The sequence below is a fragment of the Chiloscyllium plagiosum genome, unplaced genomic scaffold (assembly GCF_037043375.1).
Source record: "Chiloscyllium plagiosum isolate Xiang-an unplaced genomic scaffold, Cpla_swu_hap1 HiC_scaffold_21, whole genome shotgun sequence".
Lineage (NCBI taxonomy): Eukaryota > Metazoa > Chordata > Chondrichthyes > Orectolobiformes > Hemiscylliidae > Chiloscyllium > Chiloscyllium plagiosum.
Window position 1 is genome coordinate 11,139,862 of NW_028270159.1, and position 19,449 is coordinate 11,159,310.

Here is a 19,449-nt window from a genome sequence, read left to right on the forward strand (position 1 = left end):
CTGAACCTCCCCTTTCAACTCGAACTTGATCAAAACATGGGACACATGTGCTCTCGGTGCTGGGGTGGTAAAGTCACTGGGCTCAACCTGAATCCCAGCTAATGCCCTGGGGACATGGATTTAAATCCCACCAAGGCAGGTTGTGAAAACTGAGATCAGTAAAAGTCTGGAATCAAAGTAAGTTGGCCAAATGGTGACTATGTTGATTACAGTAAAAACCCATCAATGTCCTTTAGGGACGGAAATCTGCTGTTCTTACCTGGTCTGGTCTACACATGACTACAGATGCATAGCAATATTGTTGACTCTTAGCTGCCCTCTGAAATGGTCCTAATCTGGTCAAGATGTCGTTCAGGCAATAAATGCCAGCCCAGCCAGCAATACCCACATCCCATGAATGAACAAAATAAAGAGCCCTTTTGGGCCTGCACTGTCTTTCAATAATCCAACTCAGTGCCCTGTTCTTGCTTTCTCTCCTTCCCCTTTGATCTCTTTAGCCATAAGAATGATAACTACCTCCCTCTTGAAAACACTCAATGTTTTTGACTCAGCCACTTTGTGTGGCAGGTAATTCCAAAGGCTCACCACTCTCTGGGTGAAGATGTTTCCCTGTATTTCAGGGAACAATTGAGCACAGCACTGGGAGTGAGAATTCCTAAAAGGAACTTCCTCCTCTTCTCAGTTAATTCTCCAACCATCTCTCCAACCACGGCTAGCAATTTACCTTGTCAAACCCTCCCCAAGTGCTACTCATTTCAATGAGATGAAAACAAAGAAGAAATTAGATAAATGAGAAAAACAAAGCAAGAAACGGAACCACAATTTGAGCTAGTGACCAACACTGCTCTCTGAATGTGTGCCAAATTGGTTCCCTTTTAATTTCTCATCCTCTCTGCCTGTAGTGAATCTGGATCCTTCCTCTTTCCTAACCTTCTCATTTCAATTTTGTCAAGGTTATTATCTTGAGCAAAATGACCAGCTGTTTAACTGCTGGTAAAATCTCATGTGAATTATTTTTTACAATGTGTGAGAGCAGTTGTTAACAGAAAATCTCTTTTTTTTTTGCTGAGGTCTACCATTCTGAAATATCCAGCAAAACCAAGTGCTGAGATCCTTCAATCACAAAACCTACCTTCAAAGCGAGGTAGGGAGACATACAATGATTGATAAAATAATTCATATTTGTAAGATTTGCCGTCAAACAGTGTTGAACATGCTCTTACCTTACTCTTATTGCATTTCAGGTGAAAAGTATAATGGTGTGGAAGAGATATCAAAGCAGCAAGAGATAATAGGATCTGTGCATGCAAGTTGTCCACTGAGTAAGTCTCAGATTAGTGACCAACCATCTCAATACCCTGTCTCCCAGCTTCTACCTTCCTCTGTGGCAGATGATGGGAATCTGTGTGTGGAAAGCCAATTAGAAATGCTAACTCATTGTGGGTCTGCAGAATCATCACGAAGTTCAGACATAGTTATTGAGTCTTCAGACTCATCTGACAACTGCAAGGAAGAAATCCTGAGTTATAGCAAGTCGGACAATTCAGCTTGCAAGAGGACTAAAGACACTGACAACACTTTGACTGAAAAGTCTTCTATCCTACTTGAGACAGACGGAAATGAGATGATATTGTCATCAAAACCGGCAGGATCATTGTTTGGAAGGAATCCCCAGTTGCAACTTCATGATGCCTGGATTGATATTGCTCCCCAAGCAGCAGATAATTTATCGCAAGCCTCCGCCCCCAACTTATTGAGTAACACCATCAGCCTGGAAGCTGAAGAAAGACTGGAACATGAGAATATGCAACCAGATTGTGTTGTCAAAAATTCAGAAGGCACCAAACATTGGTTTGCATTGCCTAATCATTCTAGAAAGGTCTTTGCCTCTGGGGCTCCTGCGAGCGTCCAGACCTCATCGCAGGTCCCAATGGCACAGAGTGAAATGGTTAAACCTGAAATAGAGGTAGATTTTGAGGAAGGGACAGCTGCTGGACTGTTCCTTCAAAAGGAAGATAATTTTTGGGAACCAACTGCAACTCCACCTTCCCTGAGAAGCAGACTTGACCTGAACAAGAGTGCAGCTTTAGCATCTTCTCAAATGGCTCCTGCCATTGGCTGCTGGACTGCAGAGATAATTTCACCAGTGCTCCCACTGCCGTTCCTGAATGGCTTTGCTAACACTGAAGAAAACTCAAAAGGCCAAGTCTTGGGCCCATTATCCAATGAGGTGATGCATTCACCTGCAAATGGTACTTTGTGCACAAATGGTAATATGCTATCTTCATTGGAACAAGCAAATCCATTAAGAAGTGAAACAGTTGAAGAAATGGCCCTGCATAGAGTGGGGGGGTCACCTGGGTCTGACGACATTGCATCCAAAAGTGATGCGTTGCTCCCTTTGAATGCAAAGCAAAAATCAGAGATGTTACCTCCAGTTTTAAAGGAAGAAGATCTAGTTTCACTCAAAGGAATTAGCTTATTAGCTCAGGGGGAACAGTCATCTCCTGTGGAAGAAATCTCACCTATCAACGAGGAGCTGCTATCTTCAATTGAGGAAGACAGCATCTTCAATACAAGAGAGTTAAGCTCTCCAATTTATGAATTAATGTTATGTGAAAGTGAAACTTTTCTAATTCCAGATGAAATTGATATTGCTGTTGAAACCAAAAATGTTCCTCCATCACCTGAAGAAAATATTTTCCTTGTGAGCAATAAGCTTCCATCCTCAATTAGAGAAAATAGCTTTGATAGAACTGAAGGTCTACAACCACCATCTGTCGGTAACTCTTCATTAAATGAAGAGTTACCACCTTTAAGTGAAAAAGACAGTGTGATGAACGCTGATGATTTCACTACTCTTCTTCCTCCTCCTATTGAAGCACTAGAAGAAGAAAAGGTTGATGCTATGAATGACAAACTCAAGCACCCATTAAAAATAAGTGGAGAAGAAACTGGCACACAGTTGGATGAGGAAAACATTTTTTCTGAATCATTAAGAATTCACATACTTCAAACGGACCAACAAGTGGCAGACCCTATAAAGGACAATCCTGTTGAAGACCAGATACAAGTTAGCCACGGAGAGTCTGATACTTTACGGTGTGAAAGATCATTTGACCAGGGCTGCTGTGCTGGTGTGGAAGGAGACCGTGATGAAGTCTTCAGGGGAGGGATGTGTTTTGAATATATGAATAATTTTGATGGTTTTAACGCTCCTGGCAATCCATGGGCTGATTATGAATTTGACACAGTTGTCACAAGTGACAAAGACTGTGATGCAGTATATGACCAAAACTACCAAAAACTGGACAACCAATTGAAAGAAGCTCATGGCTTTGAAGAAATATCTGAAGAGAAGGGAAATGAGAAGCAAAATACTTCCCAGCTGAAGGTCAAAAAGCCAATTTCCTGCCATCTTGGCCAGGGAGATATAGATCCAGGCAGTTTGGACAAGCCCGCACTAGAGCAGATCATTCTGGAGTGTGCGAAATCCGTGGAATCATTTGTTGACTGTCAAGATTTGCTGGATGCAGAAGTGGAACGAGAATTGCATTTGGACTTCCATGTCAATGTAGGAGATTTAGACCACCCACAGATATTACAACATCCTCGGGGTAAGGGCAGTGAACAGTTAGTGAATGAAGTTACAGAACATCTCACGGAATATCTGGGGGAAGAAACTTTGGATAAAGTGACTGGGATCTCAGGGCAGCAAAATCAGAGCAGCAAAGAGATGAAAGGAACGAAGCTTGATGGACATCAAAACACTCAAGACTGTCTTAAATTTGCTCAGCAAAGCAGCAGTCCACTTAAAGGACAAAGAGATCATGACAAATACATTATAAGTGTTCCTAACCTTTCAAAAACAAACTGTATACAACTGAAAGATCCAATTAGAATTGCAAAGGAAGGCTGTCATGAAGAAAGCATTGAAAATGTGACTGAAAATTTGATAGAAAAATTGGTGGATGATGCAGCAAAGGAATATACCCAAATCAAGAGCAAACACAGGGGAAAATTAGACGCAAACAATATCCTGTGTCCTCAGGCTACGGTGAATTGGGCTGTAAGTAAATACACTGTTATACATAGCTAAGAGAAAGCATTTCAACCTAATTAGTAGAAAAACTACAATGGAATTTAGGTATTATGTTTTAAGCAACTAGTTGCTACGGTCTGGAATGCACTGCCTGGTGGTGTGGCAGAAGCAGATTCAATTGTAACCTTCAAAAGGGACTTGGATATGTATTTATAAGTTGAAGAATTGCAAGGCTATGTGAAAAGATTTGGAGAAGGGGGCAACAAAATAGATGCATCTCTTAAAGAGAAAGACATCATCTGTAAACTGGTGTTCTACTAGACTGTAATGCCCATGCAATTTTCCTGAGTATACAGGAATACTACTGATCAAGTGAGGTATTTTTCACCCATTCCAGTGATTGAGATAGACATTAAAGTGGAGTGACTGGAAAGAACCGAAGATCTTCTTCATGTCTTGGCCAAAATTCCTCCCTGAATCAAATTGTTTTTGAAATGTTTCTGATTTAGAATAATTTCTTCATTTGGCTTTATAACAGTCATTATTGCATTTCAAAGATTCATTCATTCTGCAAAGTAATTTGAAACATCTTGATACGAAAGGCAATATCGAAATGTGCCTGGCTATTCAGCCTATGATACTTTCTTTAACTCTGTGGGAAAAATGCCTCATACCTTATTTCTGTGTCTATATTTTGGTTAGAGATGAGGAAATATTTCTTCACTGAAAGGGTAGTGAATGTATGGAATGGAGTCCATAAGGTATAGGAGCAGAAGTAGGCCATTCAGCCCATCAAGTCTATTCCACCGTTCAATTAAATCATAGCTGATCAGATAATCCTCAATTCCACTTGGCTGCCTTTTCCGTATAACCCTTGATTCCCTTGCTGGTTAAAATTCTGTCTATCTCAGCCATGAATATCCTTAATGATCCAACCTCAACAGCTCTCGGTGCTAAAAAGATTCCACAAATTCACTACCATCTGAGAGAAGGAAGTCTTCCTCATCTCTGTATAAATGCGCGACCCCAGATTCAGAGATTATGCCCTCTGGTCATAGGCTGTCTCATAAGAGGAAATGACATTTCCTGGCAAGACCTCCCCCGCCCCACTGCCAAGACTATTTTTTCCAATAAGGTCATTTGCATTCTTCTATATTCCAAAAAGTACAAAAATCTGTGGAAGCCAAGTCACTGAATATATTCAAGGAAGAGAAATACTTTTTACATTTTAAAGGTGTCAAGTGGTGCAGATGAAAGCAGGAATATGACGTTGAGAAAGAGGACCAGCCATGATCATATTGGATGGCAGAACAGGCTCAAGGACAGAGTGACCATTCCTGCCCTGAGTTTCTATGTTCCGAGGAGTCACATTTCTTAAGATCATACAGACATAAAAATGAGAAACAGAAGTAGGCAATTCAGCCCCTCAAACCTGTTCCGCAATTCACTGCAATCATGGCTGATCTCATCTCAGCCTCATCTCCATTTTTCTGCCCATTCTCCAATTCCACAGAATCACAAACCTTTGGGAGAAGTAATTTCACCTCATCTCTGTTTTAAATCCTCCACCACTTCTCATAAAATCGTGACTTCTCATTCTTTTATAGAAACACCCATTCTATGTCTACTTTGTCAATCCCCTTGAATAGCTGACCTACCTCAATTGGATCCCTCACATTGTTCTAAACTCTAGAGAGTACAGGCTTGAACTGCTCAATTTCTTTTCATAAGACAAATCCCTCATCTCTGGAATCTATCTATTAAACCTCCTCCAAACTGCCTCCAATGTACTGACATCGATCCTCAAGTAAGGGAACTAAAACTGCACTAATATTCCAGGTGGGGTCCCACTAATTCCTTGAAGAGTTACAGGAACACTTCCCTACTTCAATATTATATTCCTGTAGCAATAAAAGCCAAAATTCCTTTTTTCCTTCTTATCTGCTGTACCTGCATACTAGCTTTCTGTGATTCATGCACAACAATACCCAGATCCCTCTGTACTGAAGCACTCTGAACTTTCTATTTAGATAATAAGTTGTATTTCTTTTGCTCCAATCAAAATGGACAATCTCACAATTATCCATGTGAAACTTCATCTGCCAGATTTTGCCCCATTCTCCTGACCTATTCATATCCATTTGTAAAATTCTTATTTCTTTATTGCAACTTACTTTCCCACCTATTTTAGTGCCACCTGCAGATTTGGCTTAGTATTTTCTGTACTCCATGGGACCTGTAATGAAGATCATAAAGCACTTGACATTGATGCATTGTGTCATTCCAGTCACTTTAAGGATGAGTTTGCACATCTATCTAACCTTCCTCCCCACCCCACCCCAAAACTTGGTGCCAACTGTGGAGTATTCTCACCTCTTAAGTCGAAAGATCATGGATTTGAATTCCATTCCAGAAATGTGACCTTGTAATCAAGGTTGACATGCCTGATGCAGTACCGTTACAGCTACTGCCTTTCAGTCAGAATACTAAATTAAACAAAAGGTTCTCTTTAGCTCTCAGGTGATCTTCTGGAAAACTATTTTGAGAAGAACTAGGTTATTCCTGATGTTTTGCCTGATATTTGTTCCTAAGCCGCTTCATGAAAACAGAGCTCATTATTGCATTCTTTTTTTTGGGAGCTTGCTGTGCTCAAACTGACTGCTGCATCTCCTACATTACATCTATAACTACTCTTGTAAAAACACACAATTTAGAACAAAGCTCTTCAGGACATTCTGAAGTGTTGAATGTAATATAAACATGCTATGTACACTATACCCTAATTTAATTCAGGTTTGCTGTCTATTGTGTTGTCTTTCTCTTGCAAGTCACTCGATGAGACTTTTAACACGGATATTTTTGAAGGCAGCCAGGATGTCAGCTGTGAAAAATGCAAAGGATTCCAGCCTTTCCCAGACAGTAAAACTCCAGGACAAAGGTTTGCATTGGACAGGTGGTGCTCGGGAATTCGTAGGAAGCCAAAGGAAGCTATTTTTGCTGTACCTTATAACCTCATGGATGTTCAGCAGTGGGTTGATAAAGCCATCAATGTCCTGTGGAACCAATGTTGCCGTGTTCAAGACAACATGATTAATGTGTCTGAGAATCGAGAGCAGACTGATGAGAAGGATGGTGATGCAGAAAGCAAGGGAGTGCACAAGCAGGTGGACATCAAGTCTTTAAGTTGCATTCTCAATATTTGGGGATATGAAAGCATCTCACAGTCAAGTTAAGCTAAAGTATAAAATACAAAGTGTTGTACTTGCTGGAAATCTGTGGAGAGAGAAGCAAAGTTCACATTTAAAGTCTGTGACCAGCCATAATAACATTTTAGGTTTGAGATTTTCTGATGAATGGCTTTAGTCTTGCCTCATTAACTCTGTTTCTCTCTCCACAGATGTTGCTAGGAGTTTCCAGCGTTTTCTGTTTTGTTATTTAACTAAGGATATGTAGCCTTCAGTGGGCAATGCCAGTATGTAATGGAAATGCATTTATGGGGAAGAGAAATAAACATAAGGGAAAAAAATAATAGGAGGATATCTGAATAGGGTTAACTGAAGACAGGTGGGAAGAAGAAGCTAATGTGGTACATAAAAGGAAGCTTGACTACTTAGGCAAATTGTCTATTTCTGTATTCTACATTCTCCGTAGTTCTGCCACATGGAGCAAAACGCTCCAATTATACAAAAGTAGATCGCTGCAGACGCTGGAAATCTGAAATGAAAACAGGAAGTGCTAAAATACTCAACAGATATCATGGCATCTGTGGAGAGAAAAACAGAAAGGGAATTAAAGTCAAATGATGACCATGAAGTCATTTTTGATTGTCAGGAAATAAACATCTAGTTCAAAAATGTCTTTTAGGGACCGAAACTGTTGTCCTTATCTGGTTTGGCCTACATGTGACTCCAGACCCACAGTCTGGGTAAATAGGGATGGACAATAAATGCTGGCCCAGCCATTGGTGCCCACATCCCATGAATGAATAAACAAAAAAGTAACTGTTATGTGTTTCGAAAGCTTAACTAAAAATTAAGTGGTTTGGGACATTCTTTTTTAGACGATTGCCATGATTAGGAACAGGATGAAAGCAGAAAAAAAGGCTTCTCACAAGAGATGCTCGGTCACTAAGGTGGATGACTATTAGATGAAAGTGTCTCAGAATCTGAGCCAGCTGCAGCTCCTTTTACTCCTTGTGTTCTGCTAAACGAGAATCCCAGCCTCAGTGAAAAGTGATTTTTTTTATACGTGACACCAAACAGGGAAGACATAGTCTCAGCAGACATGAAACTGTGACGGTTTAACTCTTTCCCCAGCTTAGTTTCTTCTAGAATGCCCAAATGGTGCAAAAATCAGAAACATGCATCATTTTTCAGCACTTTTGTCAACTAGATTTAAGACAGATGTCAGAGGCAGGTTTTTACGCAGAGAGCGGTAAGGGTGTGGAATGCCCTACCTGCCAATGTAGTTAACTCAGCCACATTAGGGAGATTTAAACAATCCTTGGATAAGCACATGGATGATGATGGGGTAGTGTAGGGGTGAGCTTAGGTGAGTTCACAGGTCGACGCAACATCAAGGGCTGAAGGCCTGTTCTGCGCTGTATCATTCTATATTCTATATCAGACTTTATTCTGTTCTCTTATTTACCCAGGTCATTTTTGATTTGACTTCTGATCTTTTTCAAAACCTCTTAATGAAGGAGCCAATGTCCAAATCATACTCATGGCTGACACACAAGTCCTGGGCTGGACTCTTATCTGGCTGTGTACCATATACACAGCAGCAAAGGCAAATGAAGGTACAACAACAGATTTCCTTCTGAACTTGAACATTTTACTCAGTGACAAATACTGCTTTGGTCTAAAAAATGACTTTGATATCCTGAGATTATGTAAGATTATATCAACCCAAATTTCTCCATCTCTTTCCTTCCATTATTTGTTCCACTCTTCCTCCTGTCCTTTCTTCATCCTCTTCTCTCCCACTCTCCATCCTTTCATCTATCTATTCTTACTTGAGTTCTTCCTTTTTTCTGCCCTTCTTTCCCCCCTCTCATTCCTTCCTTATAGCCTTCTGTTGTTCTCACCATCTCTCTCTTTTCTTTTTTCTGTCCTTCTCTTTATCACACTCTTACTGTCCTCTACCATCCTTCTTTCCATTCATTTTCATCCTTCCTTCTCTCTCCTTCCTTCCAGCCTTCCCCATCTCATCTTATTTTTCTATCTTTTTCATGAACTGACAGAAACGTCGCTATCTATTGTGAACTTTGTTCTTGATTTCCCAGAGTGGGATGTTGGCAGGTATGTTATAATCCTTTGGAATATGTTTTGGCTCTGGAGGTGAGAAAGTGTATAAGGTATGAGCAGGTGGAGAAAGAGTTAAGTTTTGGGTTGCGTGACAAAGGCTCAGCGAGCATGACTTTGACCAGATAAGAACTTGCAGTAAACAATGAGGTGCTGGAGCCAAAGGCAGTGGTTTAACGAGGTAAAGAACATCCATTGTATAATGCCAGTTAATGAGTTGAGGAACATCCATTGTGAAATGCCAGATGACTTAATCTTTACAGTTGATGCTCGCTGATTGTAACGTTCACCCAATCAATATAGATGTTGCCTTATTTGGATGCTGCTCCCTGTAAGTGACCATAAAATTCCTTAAGAATCTGCTGTTTGAGAGAAGACCGAGAACTCATGTCCCTGGGCATATGGGCAATGGCTCTCTCTCTCTCTAGGGCCCAGAATAAAGATGAAGAAGGTAAAGCCATACTGTGTCTCTGAGTGTTTGCTTCGACGGATACGGGGACAGGGAAACGGGATGACAGAGGGACGTCAGAGGTTTACAAGGATAATACCTGGAATTCAGAAGTTAAGTAATGAGGAATGATTAGACAAGTTAGGCCTTTATTCCCTAGAATTTAGAAAGTTAAGGGATGATCTAGTCAAAGTGTTCAGGATATTAACAGGAAAGGACAGGATAAATAAAGATAAACAATTTTCATTTGGAGAAGATTCCAGAACCAGGGGACATAGTCTAAGAATTAGGGCCGGGCCATTCAGGAGTGATATTAAAAACCGCTTCTACCCACAAAGATGTTTGGAATTCTCTTCCTCAAATGACAATGTTAATTCAATTGATAAATTTAAATCTGAGATGATTTTTTTGAGCTAAGATATCAAGGGATATTGGCCCAGTGCAGAAATATGTAGTTAGGCCACACACCAGCCAAGATCTTATTGAATGGTGGATCAGGCTCAAGGGGCTGAATGGCCTACTCCTGCTCCAATGTTCCTATGTAATGAGTTGACCTGACAAGAAGGTCACCTGACAAATACTGACATAAATCCTTGAGGGGTTGAGTGCTTATTTGTCCTCAGGGTGTCCAATATTGATAGAGCCCATTTAAATATTCCAAATGTCTGTGCAGTATATCACTGAACAATCATGTCGTTAAGATACCAGATAATTGTTTGAACAGTACAGCAAACTATTTCAAGGTGCCCCTCTGTTTAAAAGAAACTTTGTCAGAATGTTTCCTTAGGATGATTTAAAGGTTGTGACCACAAAATAATCTTTTTAAAATTTTCTTTGAAGTCATTCATCCAACGCCAAGTTGCCAAGTTACTAAATCTGGATAGAAATGACCTGGAAATGAGAGAAAAGCTCCAGCAACTGACAAAGTATTGCAAGAGCAAAAGGGACCGGGTTGACATTATCCTGGTAAGCATGTGGTGAATGTCAGTTGTCTTCATCAAGTCATGGTTGGAGTGAGTGAAAGGACGTTGGAGAAATGACCAGCCTGTCCACCAAACTGCACTTGGTCATCATACGTCACTTTTATCTAGGATTCTTAAAGGGTAGTGTATTCTGGTGGGAGTGATAGAGGCGATGCAGAAAGTCAATTTTGTTATAACTTGGGGAGGCAGTGGTGTAATGGTAATGTCAATGAGTTAGTAATCCATAACACGGGTTAATATTCTGGGGACAATGGTTCAATTTCCACTATGGCAGTTGGTGAAATTTGAATTCAATAAAACAAATCTGTCGTAAAAAGCTCTCTGGTTGACTAATATCCTTTAGGGAAAGAAATCTACCATCCTTACCCAGTTTGACTCCAGACCTACAACAATGTGATTGGCCCTTCTGGGCAATTAGGAGTGGCTAATAAATGCTGGCCCAGCCAGTTGACACCCACATCCCATGAGCAACTAAAGAAAACATAAATATATTCTGGTTGGGGTACTGATCTCTATTTCATTGATGAACAAGGCAGCAGAGTCTGAGAACATATAAATACTCACTGTTTCACCACCAACGGTCATTTGAGTGGGAGCAGCGGCCGAGTTGAGGTGAACCCGGGAGACTACAGCTAAGGTAAGAGTTTTTTTCAAAATTACTTACCTGTAGCGGGCATCGGTGTTTTGTTTTCTCTCTCCTTCACAGAAAGAGCGGGAGCAGCAGAGGAAGTGACGGCAAGCAGAGGGGCAGCCGAGACCCGGAAGCAGTTAGTGTAAGCTTAGCTGGGTTAGTTTTTTTCCCCCCTTTAAAAGCGTGAAGGAGAGGAACCCGAGGCACTACACGGGTAGTGCCTCCCACCCGCCCTCCTCCTCTAACCTAATAATAACATCTGTTGTGGCAAGCAGGTAAGTGCTGAATTTTGCTTGTATTATTTAGATACAGTTTTTGTTTAAACAGTTAGCTTTAGAGGGATGGCAGTGAAGGCAGTGCAATGTTCCTCCTGCAACATGTATGAGGTGAGGGATGCCATCGACGTCCCTGCCGATTACACTTGCAGGAAGTGCACCCATCTCCAGCTCCTCCAAGACCGTGTTAGGGAACTGGAGCTGGAGTTGGATGAACTTCGGATCATTCGGGAGGCAGAGGGGGTCATAGATCAGAGTTATAGGGAAGTAGTAACTCCAAAGATGGCAGATAGATGGGTTACAGTGAGGGGGACTGGGAGGAAGCAGCCAGTGCAGGGACCTCCTGCGGCCATTCCCCTCAAGAACAAGTATACCGTTTTGGATACTTGTGGGGGGGATGACTTACCAGGGGTAAGTAACGGGGCTCAGGTCTCTGGCACGGAGCCTGTCCCCGTTACTCAGAAGAGAAGGGTGAAGAAGAGCAGAGCAGTAGTAATTGGGGACTCGATAGTTCGTGGCACAGATAGGCGGTTTTGTGGGAACGAGAGAGACTCACGTTTGGTATGTTGCCTCCCAGGTGCAAGGGTACGTGATGTCTCTGATCGTGTTTTCCGGGTCCTGGAGGGGGAGGGGGAGCAACCCGAAGTCGTGGTCCACATTGGCACCAACGACATAGGTAGGAGGAGTGCAGAGGATGTTAGACAGGCTTTCAGGGAGCTAGGTTGGAAGCTTGGAGTTAGAACAAACAGAGTTGTTGTCTCTGGTTTGTTACCCGTGCCACGTGATAGAGATTCGAGGAATAGGGAGAGAGAACAATTAAATGCGTGGCTTCAGGGATGGTGCAGGAGGGAGGGGTTCCAGTTTTTGGATAACTGGGGTTCTTTCTGGGGACGGTGGGACCTCTATAAACAGGATGGTCTACACCTGAACCTGAGGGGAACCAGTATCCTTGGGGGGAGGTTTGCTAGTGCTCTTGGGGGGGGTTTAAACTAACTCGGCAGGGGCATGGGAACCCAGATTGTAGCTTCAGGGTGCAGGGCCTGGAGTGTAGGGAGGTGAGGAACATGGCATCAATTTCCAAGGAGGGTGCCTGTAAACAGGGAAGTGGTTTGAAGTGTGTATACTTCAATGCAAGAAGTATACGAAATAAGGTAGGTGAACTTGCAGCGTTGGTTGGTACCTGGGACTTCGATGTTGTGGCTATTACGGAGACATGGCTAGAACAGGGACAGGATTGGCTGTTGCAGGTTCCGGGATTTAAATGTTTTAGTAGGTTTAGAGGTGGGGGTAAAAGAGGGGGAGGTGTGGCATTGCTTGTCAAAGATAGTATTACAGCGGTGGAAAGGACGATGGATGAGGACTTGCCATCTGAGGTAGTTTGGGCTGAGGTTAGGAATAGGAAAGGTGAGGTCACCCTGTTAGGAGTCTTTTACAGGCCTCCTAATAGTCCTAGAATCATTGAAGAAAGGATTGGGAAGGTGATTCAGGAGATGAGTGACAGTAATAGGGTGGTTGTTATGGGGGACTTTAACTTTCCTGATATTGATTGGGAAAGCTATAGCTCAAGTTCGTTAGATGGGTCAGTGTTTGTTCAATGTGTGCAGGAGAGTTTCCTGACACAATATGTAGACAGGCCAACAAGAGGTGAGGCCATACTGGATTTGGTTCTGGGTAACGAACCAGGCCAGGTGTTAGAATTAGAGGTAGGTGAGCACTTTGGGGATAGTGACCATAATTCGGTGATTTTTACACTCGTGATGGAGAGGGATAAGTGTGTACTACAGGGCAAGAATTATAGCTGGGGTAAGGGAAATTATGATGCGGTGAGGCATGACTTAGGATGTGTGGCTTGGAAAAGTAGACTCCAAGGCAAGAGTGTAAATGATATGTGGAACTTGTTCAAGGGGCAACTATTGAGTGTCCTTGATAATTATGTACCTGTCAGGCAGGTAGGAAAGGGTCGTGCGAGGGAGCCGTGGTTTAATAAGGAATTGGAATCCCTTGTTAAATGGAAGAGGGCGGCCTATCTCAAGATGAGACGTGAAGGTTCAATTGGGGCGATTGAGAGTTATAGGGTAGCCAGGAAGGACCTGAAGAGAGAGCTAAAAGCAGCAAGGAGGGGACATGAAAGGTCCTTAGTAGATAGGATTAGGGAAAACCCTAAGGCTTTCTATAGGTATGTTAGGAATAAAAGAATGACTAGGGTAGGAATAGGTCCAGTCAAGGATAGTAGGGGGAAGTTGCGTGTGGAGGCGGAAGAGATTGGGGAGACACTGAATGAATACTTTTCTTCAGTATTCACTCAGGAACAGGGCATTGTTGTCGATGAGAATACTGAGGCACAAATAAGTAGAATGGATGGCTTTGAGGTATGTAGAGAAGAGGTGTTGGAAATCCTGGAAAAGGTGAAAATAGATAAGTCCCCTGGGCCTGATGGCATTTATCCTAGGATTCTCTGGGAAGCAAGGGAGGAGATTGCAGAGCCATTGGCCTTGATTTTTATGTCCTCTTTGTCTACAGGAGTAGTCCCAGAAGACTGGAGGATAGCAAATGTGGTTCCCTTGTTCAAAAAGGGGAGTAGGGATAGCCCTAGTAACTATAGACCGGTGAGTCTCACTTCTGTTGTGGGCAAAGTCTTAGAGAGAATTGTAAGGGATAGGATTTATGCACATCTAGATAGGAATAATGTGATCAAGGATAGTCAGCATGGTTTTGTGAAGGGCAAGTCGTGCCTCACAAACCTTATTGAATTCTTTGAAAAGGTGACGAAGGAGGTTGATGAGGGGAAAGCGGTAGATGTGGTATATATGGATTTTAGTAAGGCGTTCGATAAGGTTCCCCATGGTAGGCTACTGCAGAAAATACGGAGATATGGCATTGAGGGTGAGTTGGAGGTTTGGATTAGGAATTGGCTGGATGGAAGAAGACAGAGGGTAGTAGTTGATGGCAAAGTTTCTTCATGGAGTGCCGTCACTAGCGGTGTTCCGCAAGGATCTGTTTTGGGACCATTGCTGTTTGTCATTTTTATAAATGACCTGGAAGAGGGGTTAGAAGGTTGGGTGAGCAAGTTTGCGGATGACACGAAAGTCGGAGGAGTTGTTGACAGTGAGGAAGCATGTGGCAGGTTACAGCAGGATATAGAGAAGCTGCAGAGCTGGGCAGAAAGGTGGCAGATGGAATTCAATGTAGCTAAGTGCGAGGTGATTCACTTTGGGAAGAATAACAAAAAGATGGGGTACTGGGCTAATGGTTGGATACTTGGTAGTGTGGATGAGCAGAGGGATCTTGGTGTCCATGTACACAGATCTCTGAAAGTTGCCACCCAGGTAAATAGTGCGGTGAGGAAGGCATATGGCGTACTGGCTTTTATTGGTAGAGGAATTGAGTTCCGGAGTCCTGAGGTCATGATGCAGTTGTATAAGACTCTGGTACGGCCGCATCTGGAATATTGTGTGCAGTTTTGGTCGCCATACTATAGGAAGGATGTGGAGGCATTGGAACGGGTGCAGAGGAGGTTTACCAGGATGTTGCCTGGTATGGAAGGAAAATCGTATGAGGAAAGACTGAGGCACTTGGGGCTGTTTTCACTAGAGAAAAGAAGGTTTAGGGGTGACTTGATTGAGGTGTACAAGATGATTAGGGGGTTAGATAGGGTCGACAGTATGAACCTTTTCCCGCGTATTGAGTCGGGTATTACAAGGGGGCATAGCTTTAAATTAAGGGGGGGTAGATATAGGACTGATGTTAGGGGTAGGTTCTTCACTCAGCGAGTCGTTAGTTCATGGAATGCCCTGCCAGTAACAGTGGTGGACTCTCCCTCTTTATGGGCATTTAAGAGGGCATTGGATAGGTATATGGAGGATAGTGGGTTAGTGTAGTTTAGGTGGGCTTGGATCGGCGCAACATCGAGGGCCCAAGGGCCTGTACTGCGCTGTATTCTTCTATGTTCTATGTTCTATGTAACAGTCACTGCATATAAACAGTGCAAAATGAACTGTTTCCAAATTTACTAATATTTCTTGATACTTTTTGCTGTGTTTTATAGATCTCTCATGCGATTGTGATATTGAGGCAGAATTTTCTAAAGAATAATTCACCGGACACTTTCTCTGCCATGGCCATCTTTATAATTTAGAAAGAAGGCTGTCAATTTACCAGCATGGCTGTTCCAATGATATTCTCTCGCCATGGATAATTAGATTGGTGACAGTGGTTGACTCTTCCCACTGTACCTTCTTCCCCCTTTTCTTGAAGATAAAGGCATAAGCCTTTTCTTGCTATATGGAGTGGGACAACCTACGTCATTAGTAAATCTTGGTGTTTCCATGCAAATTTAAAACCAAGAAAATCATTATCAAACACTATATCTAATAAAAAAAACCTACACTAATCTCTGCCTAAAGAGCAATGCCCAGGTGCTGGTATTTGAACATCTCTGAGTCCATTGCACTGCAAGCTCACTCTGGTGTCATGAATGCTTGGCAATCAAGTATTGGCTGATTTGGGCTTGTTATAACACAGGGTAAACCCTCCTGCTTAATTTAAACTAGCATAATACAGAAAAGATTTATCCAATGTAGTAATCTGTGAAAATTTGAGAGGCCAAGAACTATTTAAAAATTAACAACTTTATTTCTTAACATATAACAAAGAATAATTAGCTAACAACTATTTACAACTCCTTCCTTTAGCCTATCTTTTACTTTCCCTTCTATAATGCTAGTCTAATAAAAAACCCCAATTAAGATTTACTGAAAAATTCAAATTTCAAAACCAGCCAGCTTTCAAATCTTCTCTATGCAGGTTTACTCTCCAGGTCAGTGTTGATGTTCTTCTTTGTGCAAGTTCCTTCTCAAGACAGGTATCTGTCAGACAGTTCTGACTAGCAGTCTACATCTGTTGATCTTTTGGCAGTTCTCTCCCAACTGTTCAATTTTTCCCAGTCTTACACCCAAAAACATCAGATTGTGTCATTGGCTTTTAATATTGTCAATACATTAAATTCAAACTTGATTGAAAGTTGATATTTTGGGGTATAATTTAAACTGATTGGCTGAATTTGAATTTGTCTTTGTCTCCAGGCAACCAGCTACACTAACTGCTGGACCAAAAGGTTACATTGTATCTTGTTCAGAACACTTGGTGCTGTCAGGTAGTTCTGCTAGCTTTTAACTTTCTTAAAGGTACAGTACAGCCACATCTTCGTAACAGGCTAGCATATTATTTTGAGCTCTGACTTTCCAGTGTAATTGTCCCTTCGCCAGCGGGCGACTCCTAATTTCAGTTGGAAGATGATACTTTTCTGGACCAAGGAAAGCACAATGTTTCAGGGGACTGACTTTGTCACCTTTGCATACCTCCAGAGAGAGAGACAGGCAGATAGACAGACAGTCCACCTGCTCAATCTAAGCTAAGGGGTTAGAATCATCCAGGCCTACATGGTGTATAGAAGAACAGAGAGGAATATAACTTAATTTGCTTAAGGCATGGGATTGGGAGACAGAATTGACCATTAGGTTAACACATTCAGAGTAAACAGTTAACGGATTCCCAGAATCCATCCTTGCCATTCCCCTCAAGATTTGACATGTTTCAATAAGTTCACTTGTCATTCTTCAAAGCTCCAATTGATGTGGACCATAGGCTGTTCAATCTTTCTTCATAAGACAAGCTCTTCATCCCAGGATGAGTACTGTGAACTTTATCTGAACCTTTCCAAATAAGGACACCAAAACTGTACACAGTACCCAAATGTGGTCTCACCTTTACCCTGTATAGCTGCAGTAAAATTTCCCAACTTTTTATATTCCATTCCCCTTACAAGAACTGACGACTCCCCATTTCCCTTTGAATCACTTTCTGAATGTTTATATTAACTGTTTGTGATTCATGTACCTGGGCACCCAGATTCCTCTGTCCAAAGAGTTTTGCAATCTCTCTATTCTCTAATAATATACTGGTTTTCTATTCTTCCTGCAAACATTGGTAAGTTCACTTTAACCACATCATACTCTATCTGCCAAATTTTTGACAACTCACTTAATCCATATATATCCACTTATCCACATCTTTATCGAGTCTTGATAACTTATGTTCATACTTACTTTGGTGGAATGGAAAAAAAAACTGTCTCACATTTGGTCCCTTCATCCAAAATAGATTATAAATAGTTGAAGACCAAGGGCTATTCTTTGTGGTGCTCCACTGGTTATACATTGCCAACCTGAAGAAGACCCTTTTATTCCTATACTATACTTCCTGCGAGCTAAACAATCTCTTATCCATGCTAATTTGTTATCCCCTACACCATGGGCTCTTATTTCATTACCCACCCTCCTTCATTGTTCAGAAACCTGGAATTGAATTTAGCCTTCTCTGTCATTTCTAACTATTGGTAGTAAACTTCCACAGTCAAATGATCTTCGGACATTTCAATTTCACTTTGATAGCTTTTGGACTACTTTGTCACTGAATCAGAATTTCATTATTTTTCGACCAATGTAAGATTTATTGCATTATTTCTTGCTGGTCAAAATGCACAGGATTAAAGTAATGGGTTTTCGGGCAGCAGACACTGCACAGTCCAGACTGACTGATACGCGCTTCACATAATACAGCCTTGATGCATTAAATTGAAGGCCGCCATTGGCCTCGGACGAGGGTCCCATCTGACGGATGAATCCGTTTTGGAACTGATTGATAGGTCTGGCTATTTTGTTCGGTTCAAATACCTGTTGTAATTGAAACTCTGAGAATCTTTCTAACGTTGATTGAAGCCTGTCCTTGTGCTGAAGGCTCCAGTCAGGCTGGCGAAGGAGGTCATGACAGTCTTCTGTTGCCAAGGAGTGTGCAGTTGCAAGTTTCTATTGGATCTCCTGATGTTAGTTCATTAAATCAGCCAAGGCCTGAGCTGAGCTATGTCAGGGGACTCCATGGTAACCACCAAAAAAAATGATGTTGTTTGTGAGTTTTTATTGCATTCAGGGTGAGTGCAGGAGGTGCATGTTTTTATTGTATTTCTGACTCTTTTTGAGGAGATTACAGAAAGCTTATTATTTCTGTGATGAAGGAAAAGGAGCTGAAGGACTTTGGAAAGATAAATACGATTTTGACTGTTTTGCATTAATGTCGAGCACAAAACAGCCACACACTATTTGGGCCACATGGTCTATATCTCTTTTACCTAGTTATTGATGATGTAAGATTTTGGGCTTCACTTTTAAACTTAGTTGTAAGACTTTAGTGAATTAAAATTATGGATAATTTTAAATTGGTTTACTAGTCCTGAATAGTTAGAAGACGCACTCCAGATACCAACATATCTTCACATGGGGTGTCGCAGAATTTATTAAATTTATCAATAAATGCACAAAAGAAACAATACTTGATGCATGCAGTCAGTCTAGTTCGGGGCATCAGCTAGTGACATTGGTTGACGGGACACATTTATCATTCTCTTACGTTGACTTAACTTCTCCTTCTGTCTTCAGTTTTCCTTCTTGTCCACAAAACCATAGAAATTGCCACTTATTTGCATCTAAAAGAAGGAGACTATGGCATAGTGGTAACGCCACTAGACAGAAAATCTGTCATCCTTGTCTGATCTACATATGATTTCAGACCTCCAGTAACTTCTCTCTGGGCAATTAGTGATGGGCAATAAATGCTGACCCAACGATGCCCACATCTCATGAATGAATTAAAAAATTACCCTCTGTGCCTGTCCAGAGCTATCATGATCTCAAATTAATTTGCCACTGCATG

General features: G+C 41.7%; 1 protein-coding gene across 6 annotated transcripts in view; it reads left to right on the forward strand.

Moving 5' to 3' along the window:
* The window catches only part of LOC122564952 (uncharacterized), a 163,203-nt gene that overhangs the window by 132,410 nt on the left and 11,344 nt on the right, over nucleotides 1-19,449 (forward strand). Inside the window, exons 30-34 of one of the 6 annotated variants that reach the window (XM_043720494.2) lie at nucleotides 1,071-1,144; nucleotides 1,245-4,069; nucleotides 6,871-7,206; nucleotides 8,697-8,843; nucleotides 10,637-10,762. In XM_043720494.2, the coding sequence (XP_043576429.2) occupies nucleotides 1,071-1,144; nucleotides 1,245-4,069; nucleotides 6,871-7,206; nucleotides 8,697-8,843; nucleotides 10,637-10,762 (3,508 nt within the window). Of the gene's footprint in view, nucleotides 1-1,070; nucleotides 1,145-1,244; nucleotides 4,070-6,870; nucleotides 7,207-8,696; nucleotides 8,844-9,287; nucleotides 9,335-9,776; nucleotides 9,880-10,636; nucleotides 10,763-19,449 lie in introns of those variants that run through there. The other 5 variants (XM_087998257.1, XM_087998256.1, XR_015760691.1 and 2 more) reach the window with 5 other exon arrangements.